This window comes from Malaclemys terrapin, chromosome 3 (assembly GCF_027887155.1).
Source record: "Malaclemys terrapin pileata isolate rMalTer1 chromosome 3, rMalTer1.hap1, whole genome shotgun sequence".
Classification (NCBI taxonomy): Eukaryota; Metazoa; Chordata; order Testudines; family Emydidae; genus Malaclemys; species Malaclemys terrapin.
In genome coordinates this window covers 65959874-65984000 of record NC_071507.1, presented here as the reverse complement: position 1 = coordinate 65984000, position 24127 = coordinate 65959874, and the positions used below count along the sequence as shown (strand labels likewise).

Below are 24127 nucleotides of genomic sequence, written 5' to 3'. Positions count from 1 at the left end.
CACACACCACTCAGTCCCCCCCGGCACCAGTCCACACAGCCACTCAGACCAGCCACTGCAGAATTCTCTCCCTCTGGCACTGAGAGGGATCTCTGAGCCAGTCATCTTCTCCCCTTGCATCCACATGATGTTGGGTCAGGTGTTGTTCTCTTTCTCTCCCTGCGGCTTTCCCCTGGCAGCGTTAAACTGAACCCTTATGTTCCTGAACAGATGTTCACTGACTTCATTGGGGTTCATAAACATTGCAGTAAGAGTCTATGCATGTAGCACTGCTTGCAGGAAAAGGATCGTAATCACAAATACTGCTTTCTGGTGAAGGTTTCTTATCCAAAAACTGTCCCAGCTCAACCTCGTGTAGCTGGCATGATCCCAGCCCAGCCCAGCCCAGCCCAATTTTTAAGATTCTTGCAATAGAACTGACAGTGGCTCATTAAGAAGTACAGAAACCAGATTTTTCACAGAATTGCATCAGCCCTGAGGTATATGCAGAAATACATTTGGATGTATGTGCAGTTCAGTCATTTGAATTATATATGAGACTCCCACAATGAATTACACTGAATGTAAAAAGGGATTGAGAACTAGCTGCTGCCGGTCTTCACACAGAATTAGTCGAAGTATGATATTGCTCGGATTTTGTTTATATATAGCTTATCATTTCTGACATTTGTGTAAGATGAAAATAACCCAAAGCCAAATCATGGAACTGGCACTAAGAGCATTAACAGATAAAGTAGGTGTTAAAGGTGCTGAGTACAGGCTGTGTAACTTTAGATCTGTATTCAGCTCACCTTTACATCCTGCTCAGCTAAAAATGGAGTATGTTAAAGATGAACTACAAAGTAAAACACGAAAAGACCAGCTTTGCCCTTTACTGCTCCTGTATGATGTTCAAAGATGGCTTTTTGTGGCTCCTTCATCCCCTCAAAAATTACTTTTTTTCTGTGAGGATTTTACATATGAAATATTATGACTATAGGAAGAGTCCTCACTTCTGTCTCTTGACTGGAAGACCTTAGCAATATTTAGAAGACTTTAACAGAGTAGTCACATTAGGCTGTAACCTGAGGTGCAGCTCTCTCTGCAGGGAGACGATTTAGATTGAAAAATCAAAATGGAAAAAGATTTTTCCCCCCACCTCTTTTTTTGCTTTGCAGTTCACCTTTAAGTAACATAGAAGGAAAAGACAATAGCTTTGATTTGGGGGAAGAGGAGTTAGTCAGAACCAGCATAAACTTTAGCATCACAGATGAGGCTATTGGGTCAGATCCTCAGCTGGGATAACTTCAGTGGCGTTATGCCAGTTTTGCACTAGCTGTGGGTCTGACCCATTGTTTCTTGCACTTTTTTTTTAAACTTCTATAGCCGTTGCTGACTTTGTGACAGTCAATGAAGTTATGTATTTGATACTTAAGAACTAAATAATTTGGAAGTTCTGTTTGGTTGCTTAGCAAATCTGAGATAGCCTTTTCAGTGCTGCCCAGATATTATTTCACATCACAAAGCTGATGATCTACCTACACATCAGCATAACAACAAGAGAGGTATGGGCTAGTAGTGTGCACACAGTTCTAGCAAACTAAAATTTCTAAATTCTATTCCTAGCTCTGTCATTTCACATAATTTCTCAATTTCCATTTCCCCATTGTAAAAGGGTGGTAATACTTGCTTACCAGTCTCATTCCTATCATGCCTGTGTCTTTTCCTAACTGGTTACATTTAGTTTAGAAACCATCAGTGTGTTGAATATTTTCAGTCTCTTCAGTGCATCACTTGGACCTTGTCTCCAAAGAATTTAATCTATGATGATGTCTTCCAATCTCCTAGCCTTGGGTGGGCCAGATCATCTCACTGATTTTTAAGCAGAACTTCCCATTAAAATTGAAAATCAATGTGATGATACTACCATTTGTTTTAGACCCTTCAGTAGTTCCTCACAATTCTCTCTGACTTGATTGTCCTAAATAATGTTGTGTCATCTTCCAATTTAGTAACCTCGCTGTTTACTCTTCCAATTCTTTAACAAATATATTCAATAACACCAGTCTTAGTGCACCCCTTATTAACTGTCTTGCATGTTGCAAATTGATAATTTATTTCAACTCTGTTTCTCTCTTAACCCAGGCCTCACATATTCTGTAGGATAACTGTCCTAAAGTTAAATGTCCATTGTTAGGTTTCAGAGTGAATTCACCCAGTTAAATAAAAAGGCAGTTCACACCCTTCCAAGCTATAGTTTCAGACTCTAGAGTTCAGCTACTTTACGTATAGTGTCAACATTTGAAAATATTTTCAAGGGTCAGTTCTCCAAATTGTCCCTTATAGGGAAAAAGCCCACATAGGAGACTGGAAACTCTGAGCCTGATCCAGTGCTGACTGATGTCCAGGGAAAGATCCCCAGTGACTGCAATGGACTTTGGCACAGGGTGTCTATATTATTTGCCTCACAGAATTTCCACAAGATTCTTCCCACAGAAAAGGATGTGTTTGCTCATGGAAATAATGAACAGGGTTGTGGCCTATAGTTCTCTAGGCGGTTGCCAAAGGCCTAGGGCAATCTGTGTGAAGACCCTGTACTTTTCCAGCCTTTCCTCACTCCACTGTGGCTCTCCAGCAATGTGGCTTCAGTCGGAAATTACCAGGTTTGTGTTGCTTCTGTAGTATTTCATGTTTTCTGGTGAGTTTTAAGTTATTGTTAATCTTTCTCCAGTTATTTCAATGTAGAATCTATACTAGCCAGCAGTATCAATGTAACAAAGGAGCTCCAAAGAGCCGTCCCATCCCTTCAGATTTACAGATACATACCACGTCCTTGCTTCAGCTGCCTGGAGCTGAACTCACACCTTTGCTATGCTGTTATCTCTTGTGGCTAGAAGCCATATTAGCAGCTCAGCAGAAGAACCACCTCATCTGAGGCATTTAGCCAGCAGCCAGAAGTGACTCCCTGTCAACCCTGGCAGTGACTGGACAAATGGCTTCGCTACAGCCAAGAATCAGCCCAGAGAACTGATGGCCACATGCTTTGCAGGCCGCAAAGTGGCTGTGGCAATCCCCATGGGTATCTGTGGCAGAGCCCATGAATAACCAATGGTCTTTAGGAAAACTCACCTGACAACTTTATAATCCTAGAGATCAGTATAAAGTAATATTCTGAGGACTAAAAAACTAAATATATATAAAGCAACAGAGGGTCCTGTGGGACCTTTAAGACTAACAGAAGTATTGGAGCATAAGCTTTCGTGGGTGAATGCCCACTTCATCAGACGCAAGTAATGGAAATTTCCAGAGGCAGGTGTAAATCAGTATGGAGATAACGAGGTTAGTTCAATCAGGGAGGGTGAGGTGCTCTGCTAGAAGTTGAAGTGTGAACACCAAGGGAGGAGAAACTGCTTCTGTAGTTGGATAGCCATTCACAGTCTTTGTTTAATCCTGATCTGATTGTGTCAAATTTGCAAATGAACCGTAGCTCAGTAGTTTCTCTTTGGAGTCTGGTCCTGAAGTTTTTTTGCTGTAAGATGGCTACCTTTACATCTGCTATTGTGTGGCCAGGGAGGTTGAAGTGTTCTCTTACAGGTTTTTGTGTATTGCCATTCCTGATATCTGACTTGTGTCCATTTATCCTCTTGCGTAGTGACTGTCCAGTTTGGCCAATGTACATAGCAGAGGTGCACTGCTGGCACATGATGGCATATATAGCATCGGTGGACGTGCAGGTGAATGAGCCGGTGATGTTGTAGCTGATGTGGTTAGGCCCTGTGATGGTGTTGCTGGTGTAGATATGTGGGCAGCACTGGCATCGAGGTTTGTTGCATGGGTTGGTTCCTGAGTTAGAGTTGTTATGGTGCGGTGCGTGGTTGCTGGTGAGAACATGCTTAAGGTTGGCGGGTTGTCTGTGGGCGAGGACTGGCCTGCCTCCCAAGGTCTGTGAAAGTGAGGGATCATTGTCCAGGATGGGTTGTAGATCACTGATGATGCGTTGGAGAGGTTTAAGCTGAGGACTGTAGGTGATGTCCTACAGTCCTCTGTACGTGTACCCAGAAGCCTCCTGCTACAAGACAGGCCCAAAAAACAAACCAACAGAACTCCACTGGCCATCACCTACAGTCCTCAGCTTAAACCTCTCCAACGCATCATCAGTGATCTACAACCCATCCTGGACAAGTTTTCTGATTTCCAAAAACTGGGGGGGACTTTTCAGTTTTTCAATGAAAATCTGAATATTTTTTTCACCACAACCCCACTTTGAGGAAAAGGTTTCATATGAAAAAATTCAATCGACAATAGTTACTAGGTATCATGTAGAGGTGGATAGTGTTCTGAAGGCCCACTAGCCAATTTTTTGGTGAAAAAATTATGTGAATTCTTGCCAAAGAATTTCATATGATTTCACACCACTGAAATATCAATTCCAATGAAGTTTTTGTAAGATTTGAAAATAATGTATGCTTCATTATCAATATTTCATCCAGAAGTGGTCCTTATTTTGAGAGTATATAATTGTTTTTCAATCTTGGGGGTAGTAAATACTTTCCCACTTTTTCAGAAGGATTTATTGTCTACAGTGTATTTATTGTCTACAGTGTGTTGTCTACCTGGGAAAATACTGAAAGTAGGGACTGTATTTTTTTCACACAATGCACAGCCAGCCTGTGGAACTCTTTGCCAGAGGATGTTGTGAAGGCCAAGACTATAACAGAGTTCAAAAAAGAATTAGATAAGTTCATGGAGGATAGGTTCATCGATGGCTATTAGCCAGGATGAGCAGGGATGGTGTCCCTGGCCTCTGTTTGCTAGAAGCTGAGAATGGGCAACAGGGGATGGATCAGTTGATGATTACCTGTTCTGTTCATTCCCTCTGGGGCACCTGGCATTGTCCATTGTCAGAAGACAGGATACTGGACTAGATGGACCTTTGGTCTGACCCAGTATGGCCATTCTTATCATCTTATGCTTTTATTATTCCACTGATATCAAGGTGTTTCCAAATGGCAATTTGTTTATTCTGTAAATCTTTCATTATGTTAAAGTGATATTATTCTTGGCTATGTGAAGTCCAAATTGTTCATAGTTCTATTGGGGAGTAGAGAATACCATTTTGATTTCAAGTAATTTTGTGCATGTGTGTTGTAATGTTATTGGGACTCACTAGATGGCACTATCACAAATAAATTTACAAAATAAATTTATTTGACTATATCAGAGTTACATATTTTTTTAAAAAAAATGCTTATTGTTGGCAGTGGTGCAGTTTTTTTTTTTTTTAGCTGCTGAACAGATTACCAGTAAAGTGTATTCTGCCTTAATCTCAAAAGATATTGTTTTTTTAGGCGTGACTGTTGCCAACAGTTATACTTATGTGAGCAAACAAAAAATAATGGTGTGAACCATTCTGTGTATGCATGAGAGAGAGAGAGAGATGTGAGAAATGTGTAATGGTCTAGTAATGTGAGCACAAATCTGGGAACCAAGAACTTCTGGGCATATTCAGTTGTGCTCACTGGGACAAGATAATCAGGCCTGTGAGTTCTACCACAAGTTCTGATATTGACATCCTCTGTATTTGTAAAATTTATAGGTGTGCATTAAGACATTGCATGGTGCACCGCAATGTATATGAGATCGTTGCCCTCCAGTGCAAAGCTAAGTAAAGGCTAATCATTAACCCAGGTGAAGTTAAGTACTATGTAATTTCCTCTGCACTGAATGGTGGTCAGTCTCAAGTCCATAATGTTTACCCTTTCTTGCAAGGGACTTGAGTGGAGAATATTCCATTCTGAATAATATTCCTTTCCTTTAGCTCAATCCCTATTCTGCTAAACATTATCTATGCACTCCCCTTAGTCTTATCCCAGCTGCTGGGCACAAGTAACTTAGGCCTGGTCTACACTAGGCGTTTATGTCGAAGTTAGCACCGTTACATCGAATTAACCCTGCACCCGTCCACACCGCGAAGGTATTTAGTTCGACATAGAGGTCTCTTTAATTCGACTTCTGTACTCCTCCCCGACGAGGGGAGTAGCGCTAAATTCGACATGGCCATGTCGAATTAGGCTAGGTGTGGATGGAAATCGACGCTAATAGCTCCGGGAGCTATCCCACAGTGCACCACTCTGTTGACGCTCTGGACAGCAGTACGAGCTCGGATGCTCTGAACTGCCACACAGGAAAAGCCCCGGGAAAATTTGAATTTGAATTCCTTTTCCTGTCTGGCCAGTTTGAATCTCATTTCCTGTCTGGACATCGTGGCGAGCTCAGCAGCACTGGCAACGATGCAGAGCTCTCCAGCAGTGATGGCCGTGCAATCTCAGAATAGAAAGAGGGCCCCAGCATGGACTGATCGGGAAGTCTTGGATCTCATCGCTGTGTGGGGCGATGAGTCCGTGCTTTCCGAGCTGCGATCCAAAAGACGGAATGCAAAGATCTACGAGAAGATCTCTAAAGACATGGCAGAGAGAGGATACAGCCGGGATGTAACGCAGTGCCGCGTGAAAATCAAGGAGCTGAGACAAGCCTACCAGAAGACCAAAGAGGCAAACGGACGCTCCGGATCCCATCCCCAGACATCCCGTTTCTACGAGGCACTGCATTCCATCCTCGGTGCGGCCGCCACCACTACCCCACCAGTGACCGTGGACTCTGAGGATGGGATAGTGTCCACGGCTGGATCCTCGGACATGTTAGCGGACGGGGAAGATGAGGAAGGAGATGAGGAGGACGAGGCAGTCGACAGCGCTCACAACGCTGATTTCCCCGACAACCAGGATCTCTTCATCACCCTTACAGAGATCCCCTACCAACCCTCCCCAGCCGTTACCCCGGACACAGAATCTGGGGAAGGATCAGCCAGTAAGTGTTGTAAAAATCTAAACATTTATTTGTAACAGAACAGGAATATTAACAATTTAAAAAATGGGTTTCTCATGATTAGTTTGATTAGCTTAACGGTTCAGTCATGGGCAGTGCAACTATTGAAAAAAAATCTAGCAATGTCCGGTTTTGCATGATTGTCCTGCCCAAGCCGCTCTACTGGTTAGTCACTGCTACAGCAGCTACAGTAAAATGCGGTCTATATGTCCGGGGATGGAGCAGAAATCCTCCTGTGACATCTCGAGGAAGCTCTCCTGGAGGTAATTGGAAATCCGCTGCATTAGGTTCTTGGGGAGAGCGGCCTTATTGGGTCCTCCGTAGTAGGACACGTTGCCACGCCACGAGACTATCAAGTACTCTGGAATCATTGCTCTGCACAGCATGGCGGCATACGGCCCTGGTCTTTGCAGGCTTTCCCGGAGCATTCTCTCTTTCTCGCTGTCAGAGATCCTCATGAGGGTGATGTCGCTCATGATGACCTGCTTTGAATGAGGTAGGGGAATGTTAGTGTTGGGACTGCTTTGCCGTTCCTTTACAGAACTGTAACCGCTGGTTTGCAGCCACGCGGTGGAGGCGGGAGAGGGGCAGCCGAAAGGGATCGTTCCCGGGGACAGCCGTGAGGGTGTGGGACAGGAGCAGACTTCCTGCTTGCCGAATTGCTGGCAGCAGGGACCGACATTGATTTCAATGTGAAATGAGGCCATTGCTAATATTAAAGTTTTAAGCTGCCACAAGTCTACGGCTTACCATGTCTGCCTGCAACAGAAATTCCGTTCTCCTGAGAGGCTTCTCAAATGTGCTGTAGAAGACCCCAGGCACTGAATGCGAAGGCCGAGAATTCGACCTTGTGCTGAGTGCGCATGTGATAGGTGCTGTGCATGGTCTTGTTAACAGAGAAAGACTATGTTCTTTGTTCACAACTACATTTATCTTTCTGAGGAATTCACTCCCTTTTTCCCATTCCCACAGCCCCATCTGCGACTGTCTCACAACCTAGCCTGTCATCACACTCCCAGAGGCTAGCGCGGATTAGGCATAAGAAGAAGAGGACACGGGAGGACATGTTCTCGGAGCTTATAGCCTGCTCCAGAGCCCAGGCAGCACAGCAGACCCAGTGGCGGGAGAACTTGACCCGAATGCACCAAGCCAACATGGATCGGGAGGAGAGGTGGCGTCAGGAAGACCAGCAGGCGACTCAAACCCTGCTTGGACTAATGAGGGAGCAAACGGACACGCTCCGGCGCCTTGTGGATGTTCTGCAGGAACGGAGGCAGGAGGACAGAGCCCCGCTGCAGTCCATCTCTAACCGCCCTCCCCCGCCACCAAGTCCCATACTCCCCTCACCCAAAGTGCACAGAAGGAGAGGCGGCAGAGTCCCTGCTAACTCTCACTCCACCCCTGCAGAGAGCTCGAGCAGCAGAAGGCTCTCATTCCCCAAAATTTGACAAGTTCTTTCCTTCCCGCCTGACACAAGCCCCCGTCCAAGTTTCACTTTCCCAGTTCCATGTTTGGTTGATAATAAAAAATACGTTTCTGTTAACTACTGTTTCCATCATGTTCTTTTGGAGGAGGGGGGGATAGGGGGTTGGTAATTCGACAGGACAGTCACCTTTGGCAGGGTATATAGTCGGGGGCAGGCACAGCAGCAGGGCACATACATAGTGCAGTGATGCAGTGACTAGTTACCCTGGTTAGTCTGGGAGGTTGTTTTCATGTTATGTGGTGGGGGGTGGGTTGCTCTGTGACTTTGTGGCAGGGGAGGGCAGTTACAGATCTTAAGCGGCGGTCCTTAGGCAGGATCACAGAGCCACACAGCAGGGGATCTGTAACCGTCCTCCCCCTGCCACAAAGTCACATAGACCCCCCCATACACACAGTCCCTATCAGGAGGGGTGACAGGCTCCGTTGAAACAACCATCCCACCGCAGCGGAGCCTGTCAATCCTTGAGTTTAGAAGCTGCATTCGCGCCACTACAGTACACCCGCTCCGCACCACAGTCTGCGTCCCAGTTTTAAAAAATTCCCGCGAATACAGTATTAAAGAAAACGGTGTGCTTTAACAAAGTAGAACTATTTTTATTTTGAAACGTGTGTTGGAAGTGGGGTGAAGGGGGTATGTAACTGGATAGGATAGTCAACATTAACTGGGCAAAGAAACGGGGGCAGGTTTAGCTTCTCAATACACAAACTTTAAAGTCACAGGTTACCCTGCTCACTCAGGAACTTTGCTTTCAAAGCCTTCCGGATGCACAGCGCTTCCCGCTGGTCTCTTCTAATCGCCCGGCTGTCTGGCTGTGAGTAATCAGCAGCCAGGCTATTTTCCTCGACCTCCCACCCCGCCATAAAGGTCTCCCCCTTGCTCTCACAGAGATTGTGGAGCACACAGCAAGCTGCAATAACAATGGGGATATTGGTTTCGCTGAGATCACAGCGAGTCAGTAAGCTTCTCCATCTCCCCTTGAGACGGCCAAAAGCACACTCCACCACCATTCTGCACTTGCTCAGCCGGTAGTTGAAGAGTTCTTTTTCAGTGTCCAGGGCGCCAGTATAGGGCTTCATGAGCCAGGGCATTAGCGGGTAGGCTGGGTCCCCGAGGATGACTATAGGCATCTCCACATCCCCAAGAGTTATTTTGTGGTCCGGGAAGTAAATACCTTGCTGCAGCCGTCTAAACAGACCAGAGTTCCTGAAAACACGAGCGTCATGAACCTTGCCCGGCCATCCCACGTAGATGTTGGTAAAACGTCCCCTGTGGTCCACCAGTGCTTGCAGCACCATGGAAAAGTAGCCCTTTCTGTTAATGTACTGGCTGGCCTGGTGTTCCGGTGCCAGGATAGGGATGTGAGTTCCATCTATGGCCCCACCGCAGTTTGGGAATCCCATCGCTGCGAAGCCATCTATGATCGCCTCCACGTTTCCCAGGGTGACTACCTTTGGCAGCAGTACATCAACGATTGCCTTGGCTACTTGCATCACAACAACCCCCACGGTAGATTTGCCCACCCCAAACTGGTTCGCGACTGACCGGTAGCTGTCTGGCGTTGCAAGCTTCCACAGGGCTATGGCCACTCGCTTCTGGACAGTCAGGGCTGCTCGCATCCGGGTGTCATTGCGCTTCAGGGCAGGGGACAGCAACTCACAAAGTTCCAGGAAAGTTCCCTTCCGCATGCGAAAGTTTCGCAGCCACTGGGATTCATCCCAGACCTGCAGCACTATGCGGTCCCACCACTCAGTGCTTGTTTCCCGTGCCCAGAATCTCCTTTCGACGGCATCAACATGACCCATTGCCACCGTGATGTTCTCGGCGCTGGGTCCCCTGCTTTTTGAGAGGTCTGTGCTACTCTCAGACTTCAGGCCATCACCGCGTTGACGTAGCCTCCTCGCCTGACTTTTCTGCATCTGCCTCAGGGAAAGGTGTATGATAAGTTGCGAGGCGTTGAGAGCGGCCACAACTGCAGTGATGGTTGCAGCAGGCTCCATGCTCGCAGTGCTGTGGCGTCCGCGCTGTCACTGACTAGAAAAGTGCGCGAACTGATTTCCCGCCGGCGCTTTCAGGGAGGGAGGGCGGGAGTGATGGACGGATGACGACAGTTACCCAAAAGCACCCTGGACACCTTTTTTTTACCCAGAAGGCATTTGCGGCTCCACCCAGAATTCCAATGGGCAGCGGGGACTCCGGGAACTGTGGGATAGCTGACCACAGTGCACCACTTCCAATGTCGACGCTTTCCCCGTTAGTGTGGACTCACAAAGTCGAATTACTGTCCTTAGTGTGGACACACACGTTCGACTTTGCAATATCGATTCCAAAAATTCGATTTAAGTAAAATCAAACTACTCTCGTAGTGTAGACAAGGCCTTAGTGATTACTATAACTAGCACTAGAGTCCTGTGGATACTGACCACTGTCATGTGATAGGGTAATTAACTTTGTGTAACCCTGACCCATGTCAGGTGACTGATGCCAGGAACTAAAGATGACTCTGTGACAAGGACACACCCTTTTTGCAGCCACATATCACTCTCTCAGTAATGCAGGAAAAGGTTCCCCTGTGCTTCCTATTCTGCTCATGAGGTTTAACCTTGGATTTCTACACAGTTTTCCACACATGTACTATGCAGGATCAAGCCCATAGAATGCTTTTATCTAATCCAGAACATACTTTTTCAAATACTTGCCATATTTGTCACTTTAAAAGTACTGAACACATTTTCTTCAAATGTGGGGTTTGTTTGTTTTGGGTTTTTTCAGTTCTTACTGAGATCAAGGGAAATTTGAAGAAAATCAGTTCAGTCATTTTAATGTTACGCATATTTACAATGATGATGTCCTGGAACCAACTTGACCCCATGTACTTACATGGGTATATACCAGTATATGCATAAGTAACTAAACGAATGAACTGCAATACCAATAGCTGTGAGTCAACCTTTAGCTGATAGGGACTGATTCTGATCTCAGTTATGCCAGCGTAAATCTAGAATAACTCCATTCAAATCAGCAGAGTCCTGATTAATATAAATAAGAAGATCAGAATCTGCACTATGTCTGTTGTTAATTATATTTTTAGAGACACCAACTGACCTTTGATGTCTGGCAACTACTAGTATACAATGGGAAATGTTTCTGTTTTTCTTTTTCTCTAGAAAATACTAACAAATTAAATGGAAAAAGTATTTATGCAAGACCAAGGCTGAACCTTTAAGAGCTCAGATATCAGTGAATATTGTGGATAATTGCACAGCTTTAATTCTACCCCAGTGCATGTATATATTACAGTAATGCCTTTAATTTTTTGATCACACCATTAATCTTAGATGTGAGTATCTAAGGTTGTAGAAAACATTGTACAATATGATACTGTATTATTTTGGAAATAGTGTATGGTCAAAGAATGTAAGACTGTATTGTATTGCAATACATGCAATGGGAGAAACTTATGGTTGTTTGTCCAACCTTGAATTTTGCATTTCTCTACTTTAGAGTGCTTAACTGTGCATCCTCAGTACAAAATGCTGAGTACAACTTGTTCTCACTTAACGATTTAAACTTGGTTTACTATTAAACTAAGTGCTTTTTGGTTTAGAGACCCTTAATGCATTGGATTATTGTCTGACCTCTAAATGGGGCTGCCCTGGACAACCACTCAGACATTTCAGCTAATACAGAATGCAACCACCCAGATTAGCAATGTTGTGGGCATGGAGGAAGTCAGAGACAGCAGTGGTTTCTAATTCATTTCCAAATGCAGTTCAAGTTGTTGGTTTGGATTGTGTACCTTGGGATCTCTTCTGTTTGACCTGACAGTTGAAATGAGCTATGTTGCTCAAACTGATACACTCGTGGAGAATTGGTAGGAGGGTGAGGAGAAGGTTGTTTTTATTGGATATGAATGGAATTTACTTCCCCACTTGGTGCAAAAAACAACAACAGAATTTGCTGATGTTTAGGGAATACTCTGAGGACTCTCTCTCTTACCTTAGTCTTTTTTGGTGAAGTGGTTTGAATAGGGAGTGTTTAGATTTCTCCTTTTGTTTCTGGGTTGGGGATTCTGTTGTTTTTTATTTACATGATATGAATTTGGAATCATTTTTGTTTGCATTTTTAAATGTTATTTCTGGGGACTACATTGTGACAGACTTAATATATACAGGGGAAGAATAATCTCTGTGACTTGGTTGGTTTTTCTTGATAGATTCATCATATTAACTAGAGGACAACAACGGGACAGCTTAGTCTATGGAGAAGCACATGCAGTTTAGGAAGCAACAATAGATTCACAGAATCAGATTTGTGTCCTCTGTCTTGATGGGGAGACTAGTATTTCAGCCTAAATTGACACACAATAGCTACTTTGGCAATCTGTTTTCATACCATTCTATCTCTGTTAATCTAAGATTAGAACCACTGGGACATATTCTTCTCTCGCAGTGATGTCAATAAGAATAGCTCCACTGAAGCGAACAGGGCTACAGCAATGTAACTGAGAGGAGAATCCAGTCCATTGCTAAAACTTGTTGGTACATGGGAGATTCCTGACACTTCCTACCTTAGAGCAAAGCTTAAGAAACTAATTTGAGGCATTATGAGCTTACACATTGTGAGTTTTAAATAGTATACTGTGGACATAATGAGATTTAAACTAAGGCATGAGAAGTAGAAAGTAGAATAAGGATGACGTTTTCCTTTTGTTCATGTCTCAGCTTGTAGGCAACCAGCAAAGATAATAAGCAGAATCTGTCAATATCTACATGGCAGAAGGAACAGCTTTGGTGTAATCCTGAAAGAAAAGCTTTTAAACTGGCTAATCTCCTTGCTTGTTAAGAAATATTAGCATAATATCTGGTTGAGTCAAAATTAAAATCAGACAGACTTCCTGATGATGTCTCTATTAATTTATGAAGTTTGAATCTGCAGTTATTGGAGTCCCCTCTCAACACTAGGAATCACTAATTGGGTAGCGTTAGGGTTCACATCACCAGTGGTCTTTAGGTCACATTATGAGGACCACTGCCCTACACTGAAATAACAGAAAATGTTATGACCATAGAAGGAAAGGAAGGGTCTGGAAGTAGAAGAGAAAAAGAGAATAAAGAAACAGCTAAAGGGGAAAAGCATGAAAAGATACATAAAAAATTTAGATTAGAGACATTTTATTTATTCTTCTTCATATTTTAGTGTTTCCTTAGTTAATGGGCCAAATTATTTTTTAATTTGGAGAAGAAATGGATTACTTTATTCTCAGTACTTATATTAGTATTTCTAGCTATCAACTCAAGATACTGTGGTTGGATAATTAGTATTTTCTGGGTTGCTAGTTACTTTGGATTCTGTAAATCTGTCTCTGTTGCTACCTATGATCTATGCTGTCTTTTTAGGGGTAGAGGTGTGTGAGAAAGGTCTTTCTCTTTCTGTTGGCCATTATGGCAAGTCTCTAGAGCGCATGGACTATAACTAGTGTTGGGGACACCTTTTCTCCTCAGGGGACACCTCCTATTTCCTCTTCCTCTCCTTGCACTGGAGTGGATATCTAGGGCTCAATTTTGATCTCAGTAATGCAACTGTAAATCTGGAATAACTGTAGCAGAATCCGTATACTTGTTCTGAATAGATAGGGGTGTAATTGAGATCAGGCTCTAACTCCTAGGTCTATAGAAGCGAGAGACTGGAAAGAGCTATTAGGACCTCTTCCCCCTAGTGCAGGAGGATCCCCAATTGTATCCTTATTAATATTTTTCCTGTCTTAATTTCATTTCGCTACTCCTAATAATACCCTGTTGTACCAGCTTAAATGTTTTGTCTGTCTTCTTGGTGTGTAAACCTCTTCCTTGTTTGTAAATCTAAAGGATAGTCCACTGGTTAAGGCACTGGCCTACTTGGGAGACCTGAGTTTGAGTCCCTCCTCTACCACACTTCCTGTGTGACCTCAGGCAAGTCCCTTAGTCTCAGTTCCCCATCTGTAAAAGTGGGGGGAAACGTGTTAAAGACTGTGAGGAACTCTGATATAGTAATGGGGGCTATATACGTACCTAAAACGGAAAGAATTATGCAGAGCACGTTGCAACTCAACTCTGACTGTGAAGCTCTAAGCCCCCTGCATGCCCAGCACTGCAGATGTTGACAGCAAATTCCTGAGAGAGGAATGAGAATGAAGAGACAGCAACTGGAATAAATCCCTACGAGAGCAGCTGAGGCGCCAACAGTAAATTCACCGAAAGGAAGGGGGAGTAAAGAACAGGGAGAGAGAAACCCGAGTTGACCTTGACCTTGATTTTATAAAGAAGAGAAGGAACAATGCCCCTAGAGCTAACCAACTGTTAACACCTGCAGCTGGGAGTGAGCCAGACAGGAGCAGAAAAGGCTAAAGCTGGCTAAGCTAGTGGGTCTGACAGCTCCTTAGTGCTAAGCATAATGCTTTAATTAATCCCCTTTCTCTTTTAACCCACACCCAAAGAGCAAATATTGTATTTTCATTGATAAAGTATATAGGTAGAAACAATGTAGTTACTGCAGTATGCAAATTGTATGTTGTTTTCAGTGATAGAACCATCCAGTTTTGACCGTCTGCTACACATTTGGGGCTCCACTTTGCCTCTTGTGAAGCTGAGCCATGCTAAGGATGGTTAGGAGTACAAGGCAGGTGCTCCACCCCAGTGGAGGGCACTGAAGACATTGTCTTATATCATTTTAACCCTGGTGTTTAGGTACTTGAAACATATGTTGGTATTTTTCCAAGATGAATCTTAGGATGCTATTTATTGTCCCTGCTTCCACCCATTAGGCCTCTTTTGTAGCCTTTCTCTGGCCTGTTTATGGTTTCAGCTCCTCTGAATTTGATACCTCTTGCGATTTCATTAATGTGCTGTTTAATCTCTCTTCTAGGCCATTAATGAAGACGGTAAGATCTATCCAATATAATTTCTGCAGTATCCCACTAAGCACCCCCCTGGACCTCAGTGCTTTGCAAATTGTCATTACTTATTGGTTTGGGGCCTGCTGTCTGTTTTTGGTCCACATGAGGTGTGTGTCTGTCCATAGCTGAGTTGAATTAATTTTGAGAGGAAGGCTGCATGAGACACTCTCAAATACTGTCCCCAGTTCAAACACAATAAACCACATATGGGGCTTATAAAGTAAAATCCCTGTGGATGTAACAGAATAAAGATGAATAGGAGGGTATTAGATAAGGTGCCAAAGTCAGAAGGCAAAATGCATAAATAAGCATCTTTTATGCTCATACAGGGTCCAAACCAAAGCTGCTGGAAATCGATTGGGGAGTCTTTCCATTGACTTCAGTGGGCTTTAGATCGGGTTCCTAGATTCCCTTATTATCCAATGCACCTTGTGTAGTCAGCTATACCTTTGCAAGTCAGAATGGTGGCATTTTACATCCACTCCACACGTTTAAATATCTATTCCTGGTATGTAGCAATGGAGAACCAGGTCTCCCTAAACTGCTATTGGAAGGAGACTAGACTGATGTAACTTAAATGCTGAGGTGCATTTAAAGAAAGTGATATTTAAAGAAAGGTAGTGATTACGTACTTGCTATACATTGTTTGGTAAGTGGTGTCCTACTTCCTTGTTTATAATTAGAAATGGTTGGAAACGGAATTTCTGTTCTGCAGGAAATTCTGAAGTAACATTTTTTGCAGTTCCAAATCAGAATGAAAAATCAAAATTTAAAAATGTTCCTGTCGAATAGAAACTTTGAAAATTTCAGTTAAGAAAAATTGAAGTGTTTTATTTGATAAGATAAAAATGTTTTGTTTTAATAATGGCAAAGCACTATACTAGGATATAATGCTAAACATTAAATATAATATTAAATTATAACATTTTAATATAAAAGTCAAAATTAAATTAATCAAAATGATAAAGGTGAAAAAAAAAATCCACATTATCTAAACCACCAATTTACTTGAAATTGACACATTCCCATGAACCGTTTCAGTTTAATCAAACCGCATTCTCCGATGGAAAGCTGTTTCACTGAAAATGTTTCAACTCGCTCTAGTTATCATGATACAGTATTTCGTTTTAAATCAGAATGACTAGTCTCATTTTCCTGCCCTTTTTTGTGCGCTCCATTGGTAGATTCAGTTGATCAGGAAAGACAATTGTCCCTCAATGAGAAATGATGTTGGCAAATCGGGGAAATGGGGATGAGAGAATAACAGTTGTCATCTTTGGAGGCAAAGAAGGTATATTGTCATATCCTCAGCAGACACATAATGACTTTAGTGGAGCTGTACTAGTTTACACCCACTGAGGATCTGGCCCTGACCCTTTATATGTACTTTTATTATTACTGCTTTTTAGGCTTATGTTCAGATTTTTCACTGTTCACATGATTCCTGAAACCCTGTTAGGTTCTGAACAATAACTAGTACTATTGGGGAGGGATAGCTCAGTGGTTTGAGCATTGGCCTGCTAAACCCAGGGTTGTGAGTTCAATCCTTGAGGGGGCCATTTAGGGAACTGGGGTAAAAAAATCTGTCTGGGGATTGGTCCTGCTTTGAGCAGGGGGTTGGACTAGATGATCTCTTGAGGTCCCTACCAACCCTGATATTCTATGATTTTTTAAGCGTATGACTGTGTGGATTTACAGTAGTCCTTGTGTAGGTTGTTGTCTGGATTTGTGCAGTACAGATTTAGCACACAGCAGAGCAGCAGCTATTTGCCTCCATAAGCTTAATGAAGTGCACAGTACATTTGCATGTCCAGGTGTTTAACTAATCCTGAGAGACAACAGGCCAAATTCAGCCAAATGCAACCTGGAGTAAGCAGGTGCTGCATCCATGGAAATCATTGGGTCATATTCTTTTGTGACATATACATGTTTCAGTTACACATCAGGTGTAAGTTGATCATAAATCTGACATAGGGGGCCATGTAAATGCCATAATAGTGCATCTTGCACTGATTTACTATTCAGTGATGCTGCAAAATGAATGTAAACAATACGCTGGGAAAGCGCGAGAGGACTTGTTGCAAGAAAAGCAACCAGGAGAAGGATGTACGATAAAGCGTACCACACCTACTTTAATTTATATTCAGCTCATTCACAATGTCCTCAGGCCAAATTCAGACATGAGTTCAATGAGAGTTCTGCCATTTATGTGAGGGTTGAATATATTTAGCCAGACTATTGAACTGGTTTAAGTTGCAGGGATTTTATTTATAGAATCATTGAATACCAAATTCTTGCAAGTTACAGTGTGGGGCCACTTACATCAGTTTTCCTATTCAATTTAATGTGAAACTTACACCTCCAAGTGACCCTCTAGCTTTAACTGTGTTTGCATCTGATTCCAACCTTTTTAAAATTAGACTAAGCCTGCAAAGATTTTATCCAGATCACCTCCCAGTCACACAGTATTCACTAACAGCTGGCTAGATTCAGCAGGAACTTCTTCCTTATATCCATGAATTAACCTAGTTGAATTGTAACCATCCTGTGCATAGATTGCTAGTGGGGCCATTGACTTCACTGGCGCTCTACAGAGGCAAAAGGGTCTATGCAGCCATACTTGTGTGGATCAGATTCCAGGATCAGAGCCTGAGTCAGTTTTACAAATACCTATAATAAATATGACTAGCATTGTTCAAAGGTAAATAATTTGGCTGATTTAGGTTTGGATGTTTTAAAAATCTTTTTTCCACTCAGCTAAGTTGATTACGTCTTGCATTCCTCCTATTGCTACTGCCACCTTAACCTAAACTTCATGTGTTCAATTTACATATTTGCCTCTATATAATGAGGATTGTTGCATTCAATCCCCTTTCTCCTGTTCAGTCTTTTTTCTCTTTCATTCCGTAACTTTGTATTTTGGGAGGATGCATTTCAGCAGGTGTTTGCTTGTTTGTTTTACATTCACGTTACCCACATGACACACCACATCTAGTTTTTCAGTGTCTAATTGTTCACTGATCACAGAGATGGTAATGACCCCTGACATTTTATATTTCACTGGCATTTGGGCTTTTGGAAAAACTTTCAAGAACATTAATATAAAACCACTGGAGTATTCCCAATAGTTCCGCTCAATCCAACCCCCTTGTCATTCTGCAGTTTGGTTGTGGGAACAAAACCCCTTTATTTGTTTTTCCAGATTGATGGATTTCTGACACTTCTGTTTGGCCTGGCTAGCATTAATACCCTTACAGTGATCAGTGTGACTCGCTACATAAAGGGCTGCCATCCAGACAGAGGTAAGGTCTTCAACAATGCATTTGAAGGAATTAAAAATAGCGCTGGTCTGACTCTGCCTTCAGTTACCTTGGTGAATATCAAGAGTAACTACCTTGAAGTCAATGGAGTAATACAGTGCCAAATGGATATGTGGGGAAATCAAGATCAGGCCTAATAACTGCTGTTGGAAATTTGCTTCCATCAAACATTTTTCAAATGAACCCAAATAAGAGCAGGATTATTCTTGGCACATTCGCTTCACTGTGAGTAGACTTCACCCCTGTGCAGAGGGCCAACACTAAGCTTATGTATCACTTAAGTTCCTCAAAATAAAGTGTAAATGGCACTTCAGTGGTGCATATGTCCACTGTCCCTCTGCAAAGAGGTGAATTTCATCTTGTATGAAATGAAGTTTAGGACAGTTGCCAGCCATTAATAGACCTGCTTGGGACACTTCCCTCCACAAATGCATTTTTATTCTCAGTGGTGTTTTGCCTGCTCGCAACAGGCACTGTGAATAGGGTTAGGTGTCACCTGGGACACTGAAATCTACTGATCTTCCCTGAAACCTCTCCAACACCATCCAGTCTTGCATCTCAAACTGCTTCTCTGCCATTGTCTCTAGGATGCCCTACCACCATCTCAAACTCAATGGACCTGATTGTGATCAACCAATATACTTTTTACACCGTGTGAGGTCAGAATCAGGCCCACTGTTTTCAACACCGAACTTCTTTCTTCCTAAACCTTCCTCCAGACCCCTTGCCTAGCTCCATTGACATTGCCACTCTCCTTCCTGTCTCCTCGGCCTATAATCTGCATGCCATTTTTGGCTTTCCTCTCTATTTCTCCCTTCTCCAGTTCTCTCACTAAGTCCTGTCATTTCTTCCTCTTCAATAGAGGAAAATCACCCTTTCCTCACAACCCCTGCCCCTAAAACCTTTTCCCAAGTGCTGGTTTCTTGTTTACTGTATACTTCTCTAACCTCTGTGCCCTCCAATCTATCCAAAATACCACTACCAAAGTTATCTCCCTCTCCCACTGCTCTACACCACTTTGAATACCTCCACCATTGGCTTCCTATCTCTTACTCTGTTCAATTCATACTCTTTGTTGTCACCTACCTACAAAGCCCTACATAACCATGCCACCATCTACATTTCTGCTCTTATTCCCACCTATACCCAATCTGCTTCTTGCTCTTTTCCCAATCGTCCCACTTAACAGATCATTGATGTCCTTCTCCCATTATTCATTTTGTGTCTCCTATCCTGTTAGAAATCTCCCATCAAAAGCCCTTGCTCACCTACGTCAAATCCCTCTTTAAAACCCACTCCTTCCAGAAATTCTCCCTATCGTCTTCCAATCAATAGTTTCCCATGCTATCTCACAACTCCAGTGTTGTCTTTTGTCTTCGTTTTGTGTGACTTATGCTGTAAGATTTGGGGCAGGGATCCTGTCTCAATCTCTGTATATAAAGAACCGTATAAATTTACTGTGTTATATAAATGATATTTCTAATTGCATAGGCAATAACAACCCTGATAAGGCAATATATATTCTGCAGGAAGTTCCACCTTTGCACAAGAACCAATGCACCTTGTCATTGATATATCTGTTAAGGCTCATTTTTAACTCAGTCTGTGCTGGGGCAGTCAGAATTAGGCTGTGTTCCATATTTTGTATTTATTGTATCATATCTAGCCATATTTTAAATGTATGTCTCTCACACCTAAGTTTCTACCAGAGAGCAAGGTCACAGCCACCTCAGCCGAGATGCCTGGACATCATAGCTAAGCCCAAGAAGGATCCTCAAACTAGGTGTTCCCCTACCTATCTTGCTTGTGGGGCCCAATTTGGTAGGCATGCTCTGAACATACCTAGACCCACACAAAACAGCCAGAGGATGTGATCGTGCCCCCTTAACTTTTAGCCCAATGGTGTTAGGGCCCTCACCCAGGATGTGGAGACCAGGGTTCAATTCCTCTACCCCCCCCCCCCCCTCTAATATAGGGAAGGAACTTGGATTTTGGTTTCCCACCCATCTCAGGAGATTGCCCTAACCATTGGGCTATGGGCTATTCGGGGGTCTCTCTCAATCTTTCCTGTTGAGGCTGTTCCACTGTGTATAAACAAATAAATATGCATTGGAGCAGAGGGACTGGAACCTGGCTCGCTCACATCCCTGATGAGTGCCCTAACCTCTGAGAGTAATTCTCTCTCAGGTGCCCAGGAGAGATTGAGAAAAATCTGCCCCAGAATACCCCATGCCCAAGAAATTGATTTCTGTGGAAATGAGGAGTCTAAATCTCTTTGTGGATCTAGCCCAAGGTGCCTGAGTTCCTTTGTGAATCTAGCCCTAAGTAACCGCAGGGAGTCTAGTGTCCTGGACAGCTCTCTGTGCTCTAAAGAAATCTTCCTCTTTCAGAGTTTTACCTCTTCAGCCAGCCACCACTGCTCCCATGAGACCCAAATTAATTGCATCGACTCAGGGAGCAGGGCTGCACACATTGTAGCCAAGCTTCCAGAACTTCTGCTGGTTAGAGGAGGGTACTTAAAAAGCCTGCTTTGAATACTTACACAACTGAAGATTAAACCTATGCATAAGCCAGATTCTCATTTATTCTAAGGCCCCTTATGCCACTCCAGCAGTGTAATGGAGTGTAAATGCAATTTACTCCCACTTTAAGGCCGCTTTACACTGCTGCATAGTGTAACGGGCCTCCGTATAAATCAGAATTTGGCCCATGTGGCTTTTCCCATTCCTTTATTGCTGCTGCTGCCTGCAACATTATCAGGGGCCATTGATGCAGCCAAGCCATAGCAGAAACTGCAGGTTCATTATCCCTGGAGTCAGGCCAGATCAAGGGAGCACGATGGAAACTGTGCTCAACTATCCCTGATAGGGGAGGGCATGGGAGAGTAAGGGAGGACACAGTGGAGCACTTAAGGGACTCAGGCTGAAAACATTTCCTGTATTTAATAAGTAGGATCATTCAGAACCCCTCCCATCCAATGACAGCATCAACAGCTTGGGAATCAAGGACAAAGAAGAGAAGAGAGTGGAATTCGTTAATTAAAACCATTAGAAATGTGAGTAACTAAAAGCCTTTTGCCTTTGACACACCTGAGGCTCATATTCTGTAGGAAAAATGGTAAGTATGGGGAAAGCAATAACTTTATTAAAATACATATCTGAGATATCTGTGCCAGGGTTAAATGTAAGGGTCATTCCAGAAGGCACTCGCAGTATTTGAGTGGGCTGGACTCTGGGCTAAATCCTATCACAAGTCACAACCAGACAACCCCAGAAAAATATATGTAGACAGTTGTCTACACCTATTGTCTGGAAAGCAGAGATTTCTTTCAAATGTAATAGGTTAAAATACTTTTCCTATGTGTTGTCTGGCACTGAAAGGTTTGCATGTGCAGACTGCAGCACATGGGCCTAATGATATTTGTGTAACTGATGGCACATGTAATCTTAATGAAAAGTGAGGTGAGTACTTTGCTAATCTAGTAAGGTAAAGGATATCTTTTTCTGTGGCCTTTATATCCCTTTAAAGAAGGCTGGAATTGGCACAACCACTGTATGATTAAGAGTAAGTTATTTTGGTTTCTCTGATCATGGATGAGATGAAAGCGTTCTGCTGGATGAATAAGGTAGTTTGAGTTTCTGATTTGTTTTCCTCTGGCTACCAGTGCGGGGGCAGAGTTAATGTTATTTGAGTGCTATACTAGTGAATTTCCATTCTTTCCGTTGTTTTTCTTTTTTCATGTTAAATTAAACTTATAATTTCCTGTCTTTTTAAAGGTTTACAAAACTGAAAAGTTCATATATGTTTCTTGTAGCTATAACACTGAATTTCCTAATTCTTCTTCGAGTGCTTGCTCATATCCATTCCATTAGGTGTGCGCGCGCCGCGTGCACGATCGTCGGAAGATTTTCTACCCTAGCAACACCGGCGGGTCGGCTGTGGAGCCCCCTAGAGTGGCGCCTTCATGGCGCTGAATATATACCCCAGCCGACCCGGCGCCCCCTCAGTTCCTTCTTACCGCCCCTGACGGTCGTTGGAACTGTGGAGCGCGGCGTAGCTGTTCTCCACTCTCCCTAGCTTATCCAGTTATTCACAGTTATAGTTATAGTTATAGTTGTTTATAGTATATAGTTGGTTATTCACTTGTTTATAGTTGTTATATAGTTAAAGGGGATTCAGGGGGTTCTCTCCCCCTTTTTCCCCGGCCGCGTGGCCGGGCTCATGCCCAAGGCTCCCGGCTTCAAACAGTGCGCCTCCTGCGCTAAGCCTATGCCAACAAGCGATCCGCACGACTCGTGTTTGAAGTGCCTGGGAGAGTCCCATCAAACAGACAAGTGCAAAATCTGTAAGGCCTTCAAACCGAGGACCAAGAAGGAGCGGGACTTTCGACTCCGGCAACTCCTTATGGAGGCGGCACTTAGCCCAGACGCTACATCGGCGCGTCAGGCCCCGGCACCTAGCACCTCGGTGTGCAGTGCCCCGGCGGCACCGACCATGCCGACCACGTCGGACAAGCCTCCACGGCACCGGACCCCATCGGCACCGCACTCACAGCAAGTGCCTCGGCGCCGTTCACTATCCCCGGGACATAAAAAATCCCATAAGGCGGGGACCTCAGTGCCGAAGACGCCGGCTCCCCCGGTGCCGGGGGTAGAGCCGCGTCCACCTGTGGAGCACCGAAAACAGGTGCCTCCAGCACCGTCGACTCCGGCTCCGAGGCCGTTGAGTCCGGTGCAGACAGAATCACCACCGAGACCGGCAGTGATACAGTGCCTCCCGTCGACACCGGAGACCTTCGCGATGGCGAGAGAATTGATCGCCCTCACGGAGCCGGCACCGCCCCAACCACCGGCACCGTCGGCACCGTTGACTCGCCCGGTCCAATCTAGGGGAAAACCTGCCTTGATGCGCCCTCCATCGCAAGGGCTGGAACCACGGCACCGGTCCAGGTCCCGAAGCAGGTCCCCACGCCGCTCGCAGTCCCGGCGCCGGATATCACCTCGGCACCGGTCGTACTCGCGGCCAAGATCTTCGTCGCGGCACCGTTCTACGTCTCGACACCGCTATGATCGTCGGCACCGATCAACGTCGAGACGTAGTTCTCGGCACCGGTACGATCGACGTTCGACGTCGAGAGGCCGCTCCCGGCACCGGGCCTACTCCAGGTCATCGTCTCGATCCAGGTCCGACTCCCGGCACCGGCGAGGTCATCGGCACCGATCGCGATCTCGGCACCGATCGCCGGCACCGCGTAGAGATAGAACATCTCTAGACCGGCACCGTACGGCACCGTATCCCACGGGATTCGTCTCGGCGCAGTCGGCACCGCCATGGCCATCGAGATCGGTGTCTCGCTCCTCTGAGGACTTGTCAAGATCGGCATACCCCCCTCAGGGGCAAACCGGGGAGCAAGATTTAGGCCATTGGCAAGAGGGAGCAGAGGACCCTGACCATGGCCCATCTCACTGGTCGTTCTGGACCCCGTGGGCATACCACCAGGCGCAAGGGGCTCCAACAACCTCTCGC

The 24127-nt window shown here is 44.3% G+C and overlaps 1 protein-coding gene across 1 annotated transcript in view; it reads left to right on the top strand.

Moving 5' to 3' along the window:
- LOC128834611 (opsin-5-like) overlaps positions 1 to 24127 on the top strand; it is a 59877-nt gene that overhangs the window by 25474 nt on the left and 10276 nt on the right. Inside the window, exon 3 of the mRNA XM_054023542.1 lies at positions 18484 to 18583. Within this exon, the coding sequence (XP_053879517.1) occupies positions 18484 to 18583 (100 nt within the window). The remainder of the gene's footprint in view (positions 1 to 18483; positions 18584 to 24127) is intronic.